Here is an 18743-nt window from a genome sequence, read left to right on the forward strand (position 1 = left end):
GCTGTATTAGCATCTTAAGATATTGCTTGAGACGATCTTGAAATAAGATTCGACTATGAATACCGGCCTATGAATCCCGTCCTAAGGCCGGTATTCATAGTCGGATCTTATATTTAAGATCATCTTAAGTACTGTCTTAAGATGCCATCAACCAATCACAGAGCCGTATTAGCATCTTAAGACATTGCTTGAGACGATCTTGAAATAAGATTTGACTATGAATACCGGCCTAAGTGTATACCCAGCTTAACCCATTACTTCCCAAGCGGACATTTTATAGTCGATTGGTTTTTGGCTCAGAAAAGTGATGATATCACATGAAAACTTAAAACAAAATATGCTCTTTTACGTAAAAAAAAGTTGCTCTTTCAGATTCCGGGGTCAAAATTTCAAAATTTTCTATTGGAAATTAAATATGGCGGCTCAAAGTTGATATAAATTTTTTCATCGACTATTGACTTTTTATAGTAGAAAACTTCAAAAAATTTTGTCCATGACTGTTGTAAACGATTGAAATGACGGAGTTTGCCTCTTTAAAGTATAAACTATGATTATTAATAATCATTATTAATAATAGTATAAACTAACAGAACAAAATAAAATAGAAAAAAATTATGAGACTCGACGTCTGGCAAACAATTGGCACACATTGATAGATAATAATTCTTCAGTGGTCCGAAAACCTTGAGTCAAACGTCATCGGACAAGCTGATGTTTGAAACTCTTCAAATATTTGTCGAAGGTTCTGTATAGTAAGATATTTGGATATTTTGAATTTTATTTATTAATATGAGATAAACAAGGAAAAATTGTAAAAAACAGTTTATTTTAAATAAAAAGAAATAATTAAAAAAATGGAAAAATTATTGTTTCCTTCGCTTTGCATTATTTACAAGTTGCATTATTTGTAACATAGTGTCGTCCAAAAAATTAGGATCCACATCTCGAAGTTGGGCAGCAATGAGATTACCAAATAATGCTGATTTGTCAAGCGGTGGTGACACAGGAAGTATGAACGGTGGTAGGTTAACTGTAATTGGTTCCCTGAGAGCTTCTGATAATCGATCCAAAGATCCCTCACCAGAATCACTCAAGCATCTCTTGTTATGACCTGTAATAATATTCATTTTTTTATCTTAATAGGATTGATCAAGGGCTGACTTTTGAAAAATAAAAATTTGAAAATTTTGTGTTAAAAAGTAATATTTAACAAAAACTTATTGATTTTGATTTTTTATTTTTCAGTATCCTTCATAAGAAAATAACTAATAAGTTTACATACGTGATTGACGACCACTGCTATTGCTGTCAATAATGCTGCAATCTGATTCTTCGGCGGTATTTTCGATCGAAATGTTGGTTGTAGTTCTGTAACATGAAGCAGTTTTGCATTAAAATTAACTGTGATCAATAAAAATTAAATTGTACTGTTGCAGTAAATCTTGTTTGTACGCTCGTAATTTCGTATATACGTACTCGGTATCAAGCTGCACATCGTTCAGAAATTGCATCTGCTCAAAGTGCACCCAGTTACATTTTCTTTTCCCTGCTGAGCCACTCGGTTGATATTGTTTATTATTGTAGATTCTAAAAGAATCGCTTAACGATTTCCATTTTTTTTTCATTGTGAGAAAGTCTGTGAAAATACCTGAAAAAAAAAATGTTGAATAGGACCCAATTGCCCATGTCGCTAATTGGCTAATTTAAAATAAAATTTTCTGAACAGATGGTTCAGTAGAAAAAGTTCAAACATTGATCGCTGTGATGACTGTGGTCATCAATCGCAACATGATCAAACTGGATGCTCCCAAAAATGTTTAATAGCATTAGTGAAATTTATTCTAGTAGTTATTTTTATAAACTGTATACCATTCACTGATACAAAAATTTCGTCCCACAGCATTTTTTTTTGCCAGAGTTCGTTCACCCAAAGGAAGCTTGAAATTCCATAATGCCGGACGTTTGTAAACCTCTTCGATGAGACGTTCCTCGTCCATAATTTTTTTATTTTGCCAATCATTGGTTTTTTGGTTGGAGATTTCTCGAGGAGTCTCCATAACAATCATCTCCGCACCATCCACCAAACTCTTGCGGATAATTTGTCCATCTTCTACACATTATAAGCATTCATTAATGTTACTTACAAAAATTCTAATAAAAAAATATCATTATAATACTCACCGGTTTGAGGATAAAAATATAAATTTTCATCCAAATGAAAATGCGTATATCCTTCCACGCAAGGATGACCGTATAACTCATTTTCCGAACAAATAGTCTCGCATATACCGCATGTATACGAGATTAATGGAGTTTCCTATAATATAAGAAATATACAAATTAACACAATATAACAAATCAATCAATATAACATTAATTAAAAAAAATAAAAAGCAACTTAACCTATAAGTATACTTATATTATCATATAATATATACTAACGTCGTTTATATTTTCTGGCGCTGTATCGGTCTCTTCAGCCATAACTTATAATTTTTCTACTTAATTGTAGAAAATGCAGCACAATACAGTTTTATGTTTGATGCATGCGGCACTTTGTAGCGATGTTTTGCTGTAAGTTCGACCGTGTTGAACTTTGAGCTTGCCTTCGCTGAAATGCGCTAAAACAGCCATTTTGACGAAAATCGATGGAAAGAGGGTAAAAGCCAGCTTTGCTTCGCTCGCATGAAATTGCATCTTTTTACTTTAACTTATTGCACCGGTGCAACAGTGTAGCTATATAGAAAGAATAGACCACAGGTTTAATAACATCGATACTTCTAGAGCTGGCCAATCATAACCATTCCATTCTTCCGAGGAATGGCTGTAGTTGGCCAGTTTTATAACTTCGATGTTGTTAAACCTGACGTGTAAACGTAGTCTATGGTAGAAACAGTCAGTGGACGGCAAGTGACAGTTAAAAGGTTATAACTGATCGTTTTTGTAAAAAGTAGTTAAGAATAATTTCGGCAGGGAGAGAAAAGAGCTTGAAGCACGACAAGAGCGATGCGGTAAATACTGATGACAGGCAATGGCCGGGCGAGTGTGCAGCGAGGAACGCGAGACGAACTTGCCGAGAAATGCCGATACTCTACCGCGCGAAATTACGTCAACATCCACGTCAAAGAATAACGACGTGGCCAAAGAGAGGATAGCGATAGAAGAACGACTGGATGCTAAAATGTTTTCTTACGAAATTATTTGTTTTCTCTTTGCTATTACTTTTACCGCTATGGCTGCTCTGCATAGCTCGTAAGTTTTAGGTTATATAAATATAAATACACACACACACACCACACACACACACACACACACACACACACACACACACACACACACACACACACACACACACACACACACACACACACACACACACACACACACACACACACACACACACATCATACATACAGGGTTGGAAGCAATGCGTTATTTGTAACGCCGTTACAGTTACTTTGTTTTTATAACGGATTGATAACGGCGTTACTTTTTTTTCTATAACTGTAACGGTAACATAATTACATTTTTTTAGTAATGGTAACAAACTTAATGGTTACTTTTATTGTTACTTTTTGTGATTTAAATTAACCCTCTGCCTACACATGGGGTTACGGTAACCCCAATCGATTTTGAAATGCCAGCTGCTTAAAAGTATTTAGCAAGGGGACCCTGGGACTGGGGGAAAAGTTTGACCTGTGCTCTACTTATTTCTCTTTGGGTCTTGTCAATGTTCTGAAAACAATAGAAGTAGGATCATCGAAAGTAGGTTTGTTTGTTATTTCTGCAATGCTGCACTAGTGCAATAAGTTAGAATGAGAAAAAATATATTTGTCTTATTCTAACTTATTGCACCAGTGCAGCAGTGCAGGAATAAAAAACAAACCTAGTGTATGTTTGGGTTACAGTTACCCCATGTGTAGGGAACGTAACAAAAAATGGAAAAGTTCCAAATTTGAAGGGTAAGTGAAAATTACTATTTTGTTTATTACGTATCATTTACACATATAGTACTTATATATATTAATACAGTACTTATATATATTAAATATGCTGCAATTGTAGCATTACAAATTAAAACTTTTATAACAAAATATTTTGTAATAAATATTTTTTGTATTAATAATTATGTTTTTGTGTATTAATAATTATGTTTTTTTAATAAATATTACTATTTTCTTCTACTATTGTGTTTAAACTGCATTCATTTTTTACTAAATTCATATTACGAAATAAATATCTTTTGAACAGAATAAAAAAACTGACGATAGATTCTTAAAGTACAACTCTTCCCCTTTCCATTGATCACCATTTTAATTACTTTATCTATTTTTTTCTAATAAATACGGGCGTTTGAAAAAAGGCAAATTTTTACAAAAATTTTTCGTTTCTTTCTCATTCTTTTCAAAAAATCTCTTTTCTTTTAATATCTTTGACTTTTCAGCCAAGACCATCATAATTCTGAGATTTTTTCCTTTTGATTGAAAAAAAAAGTTAAAATTGATTAAATACATTTGGAGATATAAGTCAACGAAAATTTGGGGTTAGCGTGACCCCTGTGTGTAGGAATCGGGAGAAAAATAAGGTGTGTAGGCAGAGGATTAAATTTCATATTTATGACATGTAATTTATATTCAGTCTTTAGTTATTATAAGTCTTTAGTTATATTGTAAGATTTTCCGAAATTAAAAAAGATATATATTAAAGAGTGATCGTAAAAATCGCCCGTTTCGTGGACATCGAGTTTTGATACGATTTTGATGGTAAATGATTGTATATCATCGAACATTTATCGTCTAAAAATTTCTAATTGAGCATACCTTTTATTGCTGAGATATAAAAGGTTAAAGTTGATATTATTCATGAACTTAAAAACGATACGTTTAATAAAAAAAATCACGTAATACTACTTTTGTTAACAATTTCTTGTAGCTCAATACAATTCTGCAATTTGTAAAATATCTCAGTGAAAAAGCTACCACTACTAAAACTATTAGAAAAATTATAGTAAGTATTTACCACCGTATTTCAGAAATTGGTGGTACCTATATTTGAAATATTGTTATAAGGTCGGATTTATACAATATAAGACAAGATAAAACCGTGTTGACATAAAATAATGTTAATTAAATACTTCCATATATACATGTACTCGTTCCGAGACCGCAGAGATAGGTATCCGACATCAGTTAAAAAACATTTTCCTGAAAATCGTAAGTTGACCTCTAAATGACATTCACATTTCTGGCTTAAACGTTGATTTGAGGTCACGATAAATTAGTTTTCTAACAGATAAACGAATCTTATCTGAAACATTTTTTTATATGAGAAATAACCTCAAGATTTTTTTGTTGAATGGATAAAATGGCATACCCTTTATTGGTGTATACCAATTTAACCCCTTATATCTCAATAATAAAAGGTATGCTCAATCTGAAATTTTCAGAGGATTGATGTTTCAGAGGATTAATGTACAATTATTTACCGCTAAAATCAATTTAAACTTTGATGTCTACGAAACGGGCGATTTTAGGCCTGTTTTTGCGGTCACTCTTTAATATAGCTTTACCAAGCAATGGATTTATTAAAAGATTATTTAATATTGGTAATTCTGTATTGTCTTTACCTTCCAGTAATCTATATGATGTGTAATTTATCCCCAAATTTTTTAATAATTATAATTTTCTTTAGGAGAATTAAATCTATGTATAAAAAATACTATATAATAGAGTGCCAAATTTATTAAAAATTAATAAAGGATATTGATAAAATTTATAATAAATTTGTATTTTGTAATTTAGATAATTCTGATCTGGATGATTCTTGTTGTAACTTTATACATTTTAAGAACACTTGTAAGTTCAAAATTATTGCATTAAACATAAATTGGGTCTACAAAAACATAAATTTTACGGTAGCTGTATTTTTTAAGATGTTAAAAAAAAAGAAAAGAATGGTAACGATTTTGGCTCTTTCCTTATAAAAATATTAGGCAGTATTAAATTGATCAGTAATTAATACTCATAAGTATTAAAAGCACTATTGTTAATACTTTTAATACTTAAAATAAGTAATAATTATTGCTTATTTAATACTGCCCAGTATTATATTTTTATAAAAATTACAAGTGAAAGTATTAAAGGAACAGTGTTTTTAAAAATTGGGCGAGAACACGATATAATATTTATAGAAATTTAAATGTACGAACAAAACACATCCATTTGAATTTTTTAGGAGAAAAAAGTAAGGGATAAGATATATTTTATATGTGTATGAAAGATGTAAGCAATTGAGTGCGAAGAGAGAAGAAACTTGGATAAATTATATAAAATTGAATGAAAGGATTATCATAAAAATGTATCCACTAAAATAGAAGGCATGTTTGAAGAGAAGGATTAAAGAGAGAAATAGGGAACCTGTTTTGTGTATGTTTAACTACTTAAACCATTGTTTTACAATACTATTCAACAAAAAGAGTGAATTGATTTAACTATTAGATAATATTATTATGCCATAATTTAAAAAAACTAAAATAATTTAATCTTTTATTGACCTTTTCACATTCTCTGCCGAAACTTGGAACAATAAGAATGCGATTGATTCTTTTTTTTTTTGTATTTTGTGCTTATTATTTTTGTATTCTATTTTTAATTTTATTTTTTATTAACATTTTAAATAAAAAATATTTTACAAACAAATTTTTTATTTAATCTATTTTTAACCCTTTGAATACACACTTATTTTTTCAAACCTTTGCATACACACTGGGTAGTTGTCACTCATGACAATTTCCAAAGCTGTATTTTTAAAAGTATTTATGTTAAAATTCTGAAAAGATTTATAAATCAACTTTAATGTTTATAGAAAATATTTACACACTTTCGGTATTAAAATTTAAATTTTATATTTAAAAAATTATATTTTGCGATTAAAGAAAATTATTTTTTGTAGTTTCTGAGTTCTTTTTTCATTTATTACGGTACTTAAAAGGCACAGAGCGCAGAAGTTTTAGTGGGTGGTAACCACCCAGTATGTATGCGAAGTGTTAGTATTAAAAAGTAACGGAAAGAGTAACGAATCGTTATTTTTTAAATAATGGTAACTAGTTACCTTTAAAAAGTAACTTTCATTCTTGTATATATATATATATATAAATAATATATATATATATATATATATATATATATATATATTATATATATATATATGTATGTGTGTGTGTATATATATATATATATATATATATATATATACACATATATATTTGTATAATAAATGTATATTATATAGGTTATGTGTGTGTGTGTGTGTGTGTGTGTGTGTGTGTGTGTGTGTGTGTGTGTGTGTGTGTGTGTGTGTATCACGCATTATATATATATATGTGTATCACACATTATATATATGTGTATAAAATATATTATTAAAATAAAAAAAATTATTAAAATATTTTCATGTTTTAAAACGGCACTCGCTACACTGTATTGTTCTGTGATTTTCACACAAAAACGTTGCAGCTTGCACAAACGCCGCACTACTAATCTTTTATAGCGTGTGTCTGTCCGAACGGAATGTAAACACTAAAAAACGATGTTTCGTATAGTATCTAAACAAGATGCATACATAAATGTCAGATTGGGGTATAAATGTGCCCCATTTTTACACCTGTTGAGCTTGTCCCCCCCACCAAGCAAAAAAAATAAATGCAGAATTATAAGCTATTTATGAGCTTTTACATGCCACAAATTAAAATTTTTTAGCTTATTCTCAGTACAAATTTAAAATTTTTTGTTTGTTTAACATTTTGTATTATTTGTTTTTTTATTTTTGCATGGTGGAGGGGCTAACTCAATAGGGGTTGCATTTTCACTTTATGACTGCTCGGAAGCAATGATGTTCCGACGCTAGTTAGTTCTCTCTCGATTTTTAAGACTTTGAATTATGGCCTGTGTCCCGAATCGATCTCTTCATCTGCTAAATTAGTAGATAAAATCAAATTTGCATTAAACTACAAAATTACTCCGGTACGATGTTCTAGGGTTAATATGTAAGAAGTTTTTGTAGAATTTGACCGAAACTATTTTTTTAGTTTTGAAACTGAAAACCGAAACTTTTATAAATAAATTTTAGAAAGACCGTAAATTTATTTGTCTTGCTTACACGTCCTTTTTACACTTAATGCTCATTGTTTATTATGCAACAGACATTAAAGGGTGCTCTATGCGATGCTGCTTTTGACGCTTGTCGCTGGCTTCTTTAATCGCCAGCTTTTCGCTCTCCCAAAGCGAATTTCTAACTGACAAAGTTGTTAGCTTTAAATCATGTATTTACATTTACACATTGCTGATGAAACAAATAAAGTCGCAAAGCGTTTGGGCGAAAATGTTATAGAGACGACCAGTTTTACAATCATGGCGTCATGGGATGACTTACTTCAAGCCGCTGTTGTGTTTTGTGCTCGAGCTTTTCAAATTGAAATTACTAATTGTGCTATAAAAAAGAAAAAAAAAAAGAATGTGGGTACGAAAATGGTTAAATAGATTAGTTCAGGGTGCTTCAAACAATCAAGGAAATTAGCATTGGAAGATTCAATCGCGTACCGTAAAACATTACGATTAACGTGCAAGAAATTTGAAGAGCTTTTGAAGAAAATACATTTACTTATTCAAAAAAAGGATACTCTAATGCGGCCTGCTATTTCATCTCGGACTAAATTGGAAATAACTCTTAGATATTTAGCCACAGGGGACTCTTACCAATCCTTAGAACTGCTTTTTAGAGTTGCAGTCTGCACAATTTGTAAATTTCTACTAGAAGTTCTTGACGTAATTAAACAAGTGTTGTGAGACTATTTAAAAATAAGTCTTATAAAATTTATAAACTATTTAATTCTGAAGCAGATACAATATTCGGACTTGGTTACAAAAATCATTATTCATATTATCATTTTAAAATTAATATTAATTTCTTAGGAAAAAATTATGAATTTGGATGAGAAAATATAAGAAAATATGGCACCAAACATACGCATGTACGTCTTCTTGATAATGAAACGTCAACAGCATTGTATACAGCATTTATACAGCAGCATTGTATACAGCATTTAAGTGTAATAACGTCTTCTTTTTCTTTTTTTATCCAATGGATTTCCGTCCCATCAGGGACATAGTACCACGATTTAACACTTTGTTAGGATCACAGCCGAGGGGGTGAGACTGCGCCCTTTTATTTTCCGAAAAAGTAACTTTTTTTTGAAGGAGAAAAAAGTTACTCCTCTCTCCGAATGACAATCAGGTAGATCCCCCGGGACAGGGCATCAAGTCAGTTTGCTGGTTCTTCTTCCCACTTTCTTGGGAAGATCCTCTTCTCTCTTCGATCTGTAAGGACAATCTCTCGGCACGCCACTCAACAAGAGGAGTTATACTAGATTATATTAAGTTTTAAACTCTAATATTGCTATCCAACACAAACTTGACCATCGCTCCAGCAATTGACCTGTTCAAAACAGAAATAAGAAATTCTACCGTAAAAGGGACATAGAACTTCTGCTCAAATAGTTTGCTATAAAGAATAGTTCTGTAATTGCTGAGATTAGGACACTCCCAACAAATATGATTGATATCCTGGTAGGGACAGCCACAGTCACAATCAGGAGCATCTCTTTAACCACACTCAAATTTAATCGCTTTTGTGTAAGGAAATCCAGTGATGATACGGGGAAGGATACAAGAATGATGTCTAGGCATTCTGAATTTGGATATACAGGAAATATTCCATTCTGAGAGGTTACTCATATAGCAATTTTCGGTATTAATATTAATTTTGTCAATGACTTTTGTATCCAAAAGTTCATATTTATTTTTAAGGAACGATAATACTTCCGAGAATGTAATATTGTTAAGATTTGGATCACATTAGCTGAAAGTCTGGTTAAAGAACCATCATTAAGAATTAAAAAAGGGAAATCATCAATACATTCTGCCAGACATCTCCCCGAAGTATTAGTTCGAGAGGATCCCCAAATCTCATTCTGAGCATTCAGATCACCACAAACACATACATCAAATCTATCAGGTAGATCCGACACCCTCCGGAAGAAATTCAGTCATTTGGGTTTATTTAATACTATATCAGTAGGTCTATATAAGGAGATTAGGATGATCCTTCTTAATTCTTTTTCTCTTTTTGAAATAACAGCAGTATACTCAAGCCCCAGATCATTAGGATGGTTCAAGTCAAAACGAATTGAATCGAAACTTCTATTGACAAGGATAGCCGTATCTCCTCCTACTCTATTACCTTCTCTATCTCCTCTAAACGTAATAAAATTACTAAAATTAAAGTTCTTTCGTGAAGTCATATTTCTTGAAGGCATACTAGATCAAAATTCAAAATTAAATTAGAAAATTCTTGTTTTTTTCCCCCATTATGTCCCTGAATGACTAATAGAGGAAGAATTATACATACTGTTACTAAATTTTTTGCAGTAAACAAGAAGCGTCGGATATCACTCAACCTTTTTTCAGACGATCTATAGGAGTTTAACAGGCTATTAATATGAGATTATCATCGGAGTTAAAATCCCCTTTGGGGGCAACACTGCGACAAATTAATTAGGTTATCAGAGTTATGATCCGTACAGGGAGCATCACCTTGAGAAAGGATAATCAAGTTCTGAGTTTTGGAGGGAACGGGTCCCATCCTGTCTTATGAGAAGGAGTCATCGAGGAGTCAGATATCCTTCTACCCTGGATTCTAAGCAGATCTCTCTGCCGAGGAGGGAGCATAATCTCTTGAGTTAGATCAAGTGGACCACAGTTTTTTTTTTGATAACATGATTCAGGGGCAGCAGCCTTGTTGAATGCATCCAAACTCAATTGCCTTCCGTTTTGGGCGCGTTTGTTAAAGTTGAGAACTGAGCTCAAATCCATTTGAGAACTCCAACCTGCGTAGAAGTGTGATTTAAACATTTTGCTCATTTGGAAAATGTTCGTAATCTCTCTGTTGTTTATTAATCTCTTAGCCTTGAAAGATGAACAATTTACAAAAGCCATAACATGATTTATGAGGGTGTGATATTGAACCGAAGGGCATGAGTTATCAAAAGAGACATGAGGGTCTCCACAATTGATACATTTAAGAATGTTACTTCTACAATTCTCACTGGGGTGGTCATCTCCACATTTCAGGCATCTTGACTTCCCTCTACAAAATTTCGAGGAATGGCCCCAATGACAGCAATTAAAACACTTTTTAATTTTATTGATGAATGGAAAAATTCTGTGCTTGACCTTATATAGATAAATGAATTCTGGTAATAGGGTGGCTTCAAAAGTAACCTTCACCGAAGACGAAAGTTTAAGAGTATTATTATCATTGTGGTCAAGGAACTTCAATTTTTCGGTTTTTATGATCTTAAAAGAACATTTAGCGTAATAACGTCGAAGATGCAAGTAATGCAAACAAACATTGTATATGCGTGTGAGCATACATTTATATGTATACTAGAGTGGCTCTTATTTGGATTATTTTTAAATTTTGATGAGTACGCCGCATAGATTAGTTCCAAGTAATTAAAAAAAATCGTCGCAAAATTACTTTGCTGTATCTCCATATTAACACGTGCCTCCAGCCCTCTACTTTTTCCCATTTGATTAGCATAGGATTTTTGTCTACTTTTGTTCACAATTATGTGGCACAAGTAATAAACACGAGAAAAACATGATTTTTGTATAGTTTTTTTGAAAAATATATTTACTTTTTTATCAAAATTTTTATTTTTCAAAAATTTAAACTGGCGGATCTAATATGGCAGCTAGAAAAATCGAAATTCGTTAAATTGACAAAAGATTATATCAAAACTTGTTGTATATAAGTTTTCGGATTGCTGAGTTCAAATTAGGTATTGAAAATATACAATTTAAAATGGTGAACTTATTATGGCGCCTAAAAAAATTAAAATTGTTTAAATTTGCTCATTTTTTGTTTTATATGAGATTTAGATTCCAAAACATTGTGTTTACAATAGCAGAACATGTATGGGGACCGAAATAATCAAATTCATTAAAGATCGCTGGACATTTGTTGGCTAAAATGGATTCTTGAATACATTATATTGAAATTTACTGTTAAAAATATGAAATTTAAGCTCATTTATAACCTTATAATCTCTTGTTATACGAAGCATGTAAATACCCCAATTATCAAGATTATGTATAATAAAAAACAATGAAGTATATTGAAAATTATCTCTTTATTGATGCCTCTAAAACATAAAAATATCAAAATTAGATGTAAAATTCCAATTCTTTTATAGTTATTTCGGGACTGTCCCGATTGCGCACATAAACGATTGGACACAGTCCCGATCGGACACAGTTCCGATTGGTCACGGATTCGATACGACACGGACCTGATTGCACACCGATCTGATTGCACACGGACCCGATTGCGCACTGACCTGTTTGCACACGGACCCGATTGCGCACCGACCCGATTGCACACGGATTCGATTGCGCACCGACCCGTTTGCACACGGACCTAATTGTACACGATACGATTCCGCATTGCAGATAGTACGTGGGTTAGCGACTTGGACGGAGTGGGTGCGGGAGGGGGGGGGGCGAAGCCCCCCTTGCACCCACGCGTATGTGTGCGTGCGTGCGTGTTTGCGTGCGCGCGTGCGTACAAAGCATTTTCTGCACAACATGAGTTTGTAACTATAAAATATGTATAAGAAAGAAAAATATTTATAATAAAAATTTTGTACATATTTTTACCTCTGAGTTTGAGGTGTAAAAAAATTACAATAAATATTTATGAAAATATTAAAAATAAATATATTATAATTCAAAAATATAAAAAATATTTCGAGTTTATATACCATAAATATTTTTTAGTACATTTTAAAAATATATTTTATATAATTGTTAATAATAATTTTTGTATTATTTCTAAATGGTTTATGAAAAATGATTATATAACTTAAAAAATATTTTTTAAAAATAAATTCGTAAAATATTTATGAAAATTTGTGCTAAATTTTCTGTGTTATCTAGGTTGTTTTTGCATTCTGCGATGCGGAATCGTATCCTGTGCAATCGGGTCCGTGTGCAAACGGGTCGGTGCGGAATCGAGTCTGTGTCCAATTGGGACTGTGTGCAATCGGGTCGGTGTGCAATCGGGTCGGTATGCAATCGGGTCCGTGTCCAATTGGGTCTGTGTCAAATCAGGAGATACTACTGTGTCCAATCACTTATGTGCACAATCGGGCCTCACTCGTTATTTCTTTGTTATCATTAGGGAAATATTTTTAATACAAACCAACGACTTGCATGATATTTTTAATACCAAATTTGAATTCAGCGAAAACAGTGGGTTTTGATACAATTTTTTGCCAATTTGACGAATTTTGATTTTTCTAGCTGCCATATTATGTCTGCTATTTTGAATTTTTAAAAAATAAAAATTTAGTAAGAAAGTAGATAAATTTCTCAAGGAAACTGTACAGGAATAATATTTTTCTTGTGTTTATTACTTGTGTTACATAATTATGAACAAAAGTCGACAAAAACTCCATGTTAATCAAAAAGAAAAAGTAGAGGGCTGGAGGCATATGTGAATATTGTGATATAGTGGAGTACTTTTGCGAGGATTTTTTAAAAATTATGTGGAACAAATCTAAGAGGCGTACTCATCATAATTTGAAAATAATCCAATAAGAATAATTCAATAATTCAAATAAAAATCACCCTAATGTTACATATATCTATATATACAAGTCACGATGTCTGTATGTCCGCGGACTACTTCGTTATTTGTGGTCTGATCTTAATGCCACTGGTGTCAAAATTTAGCAAATTTTCCGGGGATGGTTACTATAGGTTCGAATTTTTCAAAAACAGGTTATTTCAAAAATGATGGGCAAAAATATACGTTTTAATGACTGAAGTCTGTATTCCCTCGAATTCCTCCGTCATTTGTGATCCGATCCTCTTGCAACTGGTTTTAAAATTTAGCATTTTTTCTGGGGATGGCTACTATGGACTCAGATTTTCAAAAACAGGTTTCAAAAATGATAGGCAAAAATATACGTATAAATGACTGATGTCTGTATCCCCGCGAACTACTCCATCATTTGTGGTCTAATCCTTTTGCAACTGGTGTCAAAATTTATCATTTTTACGAAATTTATTTGAAATACGGGTAGAAAAGACTGAAGATTTTAATAGATTTAGAAAAATTGCTATTAATAAAAAACAGATAAAACATTTGGAGAAAAGTTTTAATTATTGAGACTTGAAACGTAGCCCATAAAAAATAAAATATACTATTTTGGATATATTGAAAATTGTATGTAGAATGCAGACAAAATTGGATAAAGAAATGTTTGTTGACAATATATAAAGCTTCTTCTATGAGGAAGCCAAAAAAGTAACATTTGCAAATATCGAAATTGTATACTTAAAAATTATGAAAAAGCAATATGCAAATCTACTTTCATACTTAAAAGCTATGAGGAAGCAATATGCAAGTTTTTACTTGCACAATTTTTTTTAGATGCACATATATGTTATCCACACTGGTGGCACGTCTTTTTTGCACATATATGCGTTATTTATAACAAAGGAGTAAATGGTTCAATCTATATATAACTTAAAAGTGCAAAATTTAGATTTTTATATTATCCCAATTAGAAAATTCTAAGACTTCTCGTTTTTCTATAGATATTCAACAATGGCCTAAAACATTTTTTTTTACTTTTGACTTTATTTTGTTTAAAAACTATACCCAATTTACTATTTTTGTGTTCAGATTTGGATTCTAAGAGAAAAATTTATCAAAATTGGTTATAGCCATTGGCCCAACTTTTTTTTTGTTCTCCAATGTTATCTGTAAAATACTGATTGATGATCATTAAGATTTGAAACATCACATGCACACGCGCGCGCTTATACAGGGTGAGTTTTAATGGCTGTCCCAACTTTTTACTATGAGAGATGGAATTACCGACTGCAATCTTAGTACATGTGCAAATGCCGTACATGTGTGTACTAAGATTGCAGTCGGTAATTCTATCTCTCATGGTAAAAAGTTGGGACAGCCATTAAAACTCACCCTGTATATTATATATAAGTGTATATATATTTTATTTTTAAAGTGTTTTCAAATATATACATGTTTATACCATGAATTTTGCAGACCACCTAAACTCTCCAGGCCTCCTACAGCAAAACCTTTTTTTGATCAGAACTCTGTGATATTAGACTTCTATAAGGGTCATCTGGATGCAATGATTGAGAGGATAACGCAAGCAGATTTTAGTTTTGTTATGTATTATGCGCCTTGGGATGCAGAAAGTCAGGTGCTTCGACATGAATTTGAAAGTGTTGCTCAGTTTTATTATCCGCAGGTAACAAATCATATTTAAGATTTTAATGTTGTCTCTTATGTATTCATAAGCATTTAAATATTATGTGTGTTCTTAGATATTTTTTGCAGCCATTAATTGTTGGCATCCTGAGTCAGAATGCAGAGCTCAATATAATAAAATTCATGGTTATCCAGTGTTAATGTTATATCCATCCAGAGATTCTGGTATTAATTATAGAGGAATACGTACGGCACCGTATATGATTCGTTTTCTTGATGCGCTTATGAATCCTATTATTAGAATAACGCATAAAGAACAACTAATGGAATTATTGGTTACTTATGACGTAAGTATAATAATAATAATAATAATAATTTATTTCTCTTCAGCATTACATAACGCCAAGAAAGAGACTTGGTTTACAATAAAAATTATCCATTTGTTCTTCCATCCATCCATCCATCCATCATTTAAATCACAGAACCTTACTTAAATCTAAACTAAATCTAATATCACCTGGTACGTCTTGTCTGTAACCATATTTACATCAGTCTATAAAACAATAAAACTTCTAATAAACTATAAAGAAAAAAAAGAAAACAAGACAAAATGCTAAATTCTACGCAGATTAATACATGTTGTAATCCTACTGTCACATCTTATTTCATTCGTGTTATATAACATTCTTCTTACATATATCACCTAAATACATTTGCATACATGCACGCACGCACGCACGCACGCACGCACATATTAAGATGCACGTACAAAAGAAAAAGAAAGAGCGCTGGCAAATTATTCGGTTTAGCGACGCCAAGTTTTGTAGTAAAATATTTATTTTTAATATTTGTAATTTATTTGTATTAAAATATTTATTTGTCAGCTCAATATTATGTCCTTTATTTCTTGCTAATATGCTTCCTGACAATTATTTTTATTTGATCTTGTATTTAAAATTTTCTTAAATTTATATTTAATTGGAATTTGATCATTCAGAGCAAAGTTAAAGAATATTGGTTTTGTTCCTAATTGATTACATTTCAATTCAATTCTAATATCAATCTCTAGTCCGATACAAGCTTAATGAAAAATCAAACTATGCCAACCAAAAAATAAACATCTATTATTATAGATTGGCGCATATTTCTTCATATCATTATTTTTGTAGAGAAAAAACTTAATATTCTCATTTTGTAATGTTTATTCTTAATTGGCGCAAAATATTTACATATCATTATTTTTGTAGAGAAATTAATTTGTGTTTGTGAATACAATAATTTTTTATTTAAAATAATTGTCACTTTAATAATCAAAGTTATGCTATTTCAGGAATGTATATTATTTAGGTTGAATTTGATTAAAAGTTTTATCTTGGATTTGTGATTTTTTCGTTTTAAAAAAATATCACTTAGATTGAATTTATCAAAAGTATTCTTAGATTTTGTGGTTTTTTTCCTTAAAGAAAAACCACACATTTGGCGTGCTTTTTTACCTTTTGTAAAAAATAATTTGGTTTGGATATCATGCATTTTGTAGTATTTACAGATTATATATCACTTAAGTTGAATTTGATATGATCAAAAGTATTATCTTAAATTTTGTAATTTTTTTCCTTAATCCTAAAGAAAAACTGCACACTTAGCGTGCTTTTTTACCTTTTTTAAAAAGGTAATTTTGTTTTAATTTTACATTGGTGTTGATGATTAAATAGATAAGGTGTGATGTATAGAGCATTGTGCATTGGTTAAGTATTGATAATGTTGTAAGGATAAGGACCATCTTTTGTCACCAAGATACTAGCAATTATATATGTCACTAGTAAACCAAAGAATAAAAATTAGTATTATTAAAAACATTTATTTAAAGTTTTATTCAAGCTAATTAATAGTTAATATTGATGGACAATTACAGCAACATGTAACTGATCACACAACAGCTTATCTATCTCATCGACACCAGTGTAAAATCTGAGTTATGTTACTCTCTGATTAATTAATTTTACATTGGTGTTAATGTTTAAATAGATAAAGTGTGACGTAGAGTTGTGCATCTGATAAATATTGATAAGTGTGCGACGTGAATTTCGATCGCGTCAACAACTTCGTCGTGCTCTAATTTTTTGTTAACTCTTAGTTGGGCACCAGGCGCGGAGATCCGCGCCGCACAAAACTCACAAAACACTCGGTACACGACGGCTAAATGCCTGCTAGCCCGTCTCCACACGAAGTGGCAGAGGGGCGAGGTTCTTTCGTTTCGCGGAACAGGAGAGGAGATGTCATTAATAAATATAAGAATAATATATTGCAAGTCGAATGTTAACACATATAAATGAAGGATACATGATAGCCACCAACATTATTCTAGCTTGTGACTGCTTTGTAACTCGACATTCACAATATACGGGAAATTACACGCTAAAGCTACGCTTGAAATCTAACTACAACTCTATTATCGGTACAACGCTTTTGACTTTAACGGCGTCCGGGATAGACTTTCGACTCAATACGCGCATTTTTCATAGAAACTCTCGTCTACGGAAGCTCGCCTCGGTAAAAAGCGCATGACTCGTGTACTCTCGGTATGCTCACGGCGAGTGAGTCCGGGCAATATCGCCCTGCGTACTATCCCGCTATACTCTATGCTCTACAATTTGACTGTCGGTTCGACATTTTCCCCGAGGAAGGAAACGATAGGCGAAGTATTATACCTAGGAGACGGAGATCGACACGCTCGGTAGGGTAGTTATTTAATAATCTCTCGCGAAATGCAGGACCGGCCGTCTCCGTCCTTACCGCATGGTCGAAGTGGTGGCCTTACAGTCTGTGTGACATCGTCGGGGACCGCTGAACCGCTCTCTTCGTAGTCTCGCTGAACAGTGAGACGGCGTGAGCGAGCGGGGACACCGCCGACATCGATCACGATCTGCGCATTGTCCTCGCGTATCGATCCGCATATCGACTCGCGCGCTAATAGGGTGTCGCTTCTTTCCTGGCGCTCCTGCAAGGCGAGGGCGTCTCCGGTCACAACGCCGCGCAATTTGAAGGCCGCTGGTTTTTACGGGCCGATGGCTTGCTGCCAGATCCTCCTCTCCTGGCGGGGTTGGCTTGGGGTTGATCAGGCCCCGGCCTTCCCGAGATCGGCCTTGACCTCCGTTGACCGCTCCGGCGGGGATCCTCCACCCGGCTCCACGGGATGCGAGACGCACACTAATTCTCCTCGGCGTCGTTCTCAGGAGCGCTCCTCTCCTGCTCGCTTTTCCGGTTTCTGCAAGACAGCGATATACCGCCTCGCGATCCTCCATTCCTGCTGCGATAATGTTGATGGTATACTTGCCGAAGTTCTTTACGATGGTCCGGGATCCCGCTGCTCAGCC

General features: G+C 32.8%; 1 protein-coding gene and 1 pseudogene across 6 annotated transcripts in view; one reads left to right on the forward strand and one right to left on the reverse strand.

Annotated features, from left to right (window-relative positions):
- Window positions 1-766: 766 nt before the first annotated feature.
- Window positions 767-2731, reverse strand: LOC118645526 (annotated as a pseudogene).
- A 165-nt stretch (window positions 2732-2896) lies between these two features.
- The window catches only part of LOC105839210 (thioredoxin domain-containing protein 11), a 62655-nt gene continuing 46808 nt past the window's right edge, over window positions 2897-18743 (forward strand). For 5 of the 6 annotated variants that reach the window (XR_004963237.1, XR_004963238.1, XM_036286775.1 and 2 more), the window contains exons 1-3: window positions 3032-3252; window positions 15199-15409; window positions 15486-15716. Coding sequence is in view for 4 of the 6 variants with exons in the window: in XM_036286775.1 (XP_036142668.1) it covers window positions 3032-3252; window positions 15199-15409; window positions 15486-15716 (663 nt within the window). In the remaining 2 variants the exon portion in view is untranslated. Of the gene's footprint in view, window positions 3253-15198; window positions 15410-15485; window positions 15717-18743 lie in introns of all 6 variants that reach the window. The other variant, XM_036286773.1, reaches the window with a different exon arrangement.

This window comes from Monomorium pharaonis, chromosome 5, assembly GCF_013373865.1.
Source record: "Monomorium pharaonis isolate MP-MQ-018 chromosome 5, ASM1337386v2, whole genome shotgun sequence".
Lineage (NCBI taxonomy): Eukaryota > Metazoa > Arthropoda > Insecta > Hymenoptera > Formicidae > Monomorium > Monomorium pharaonis.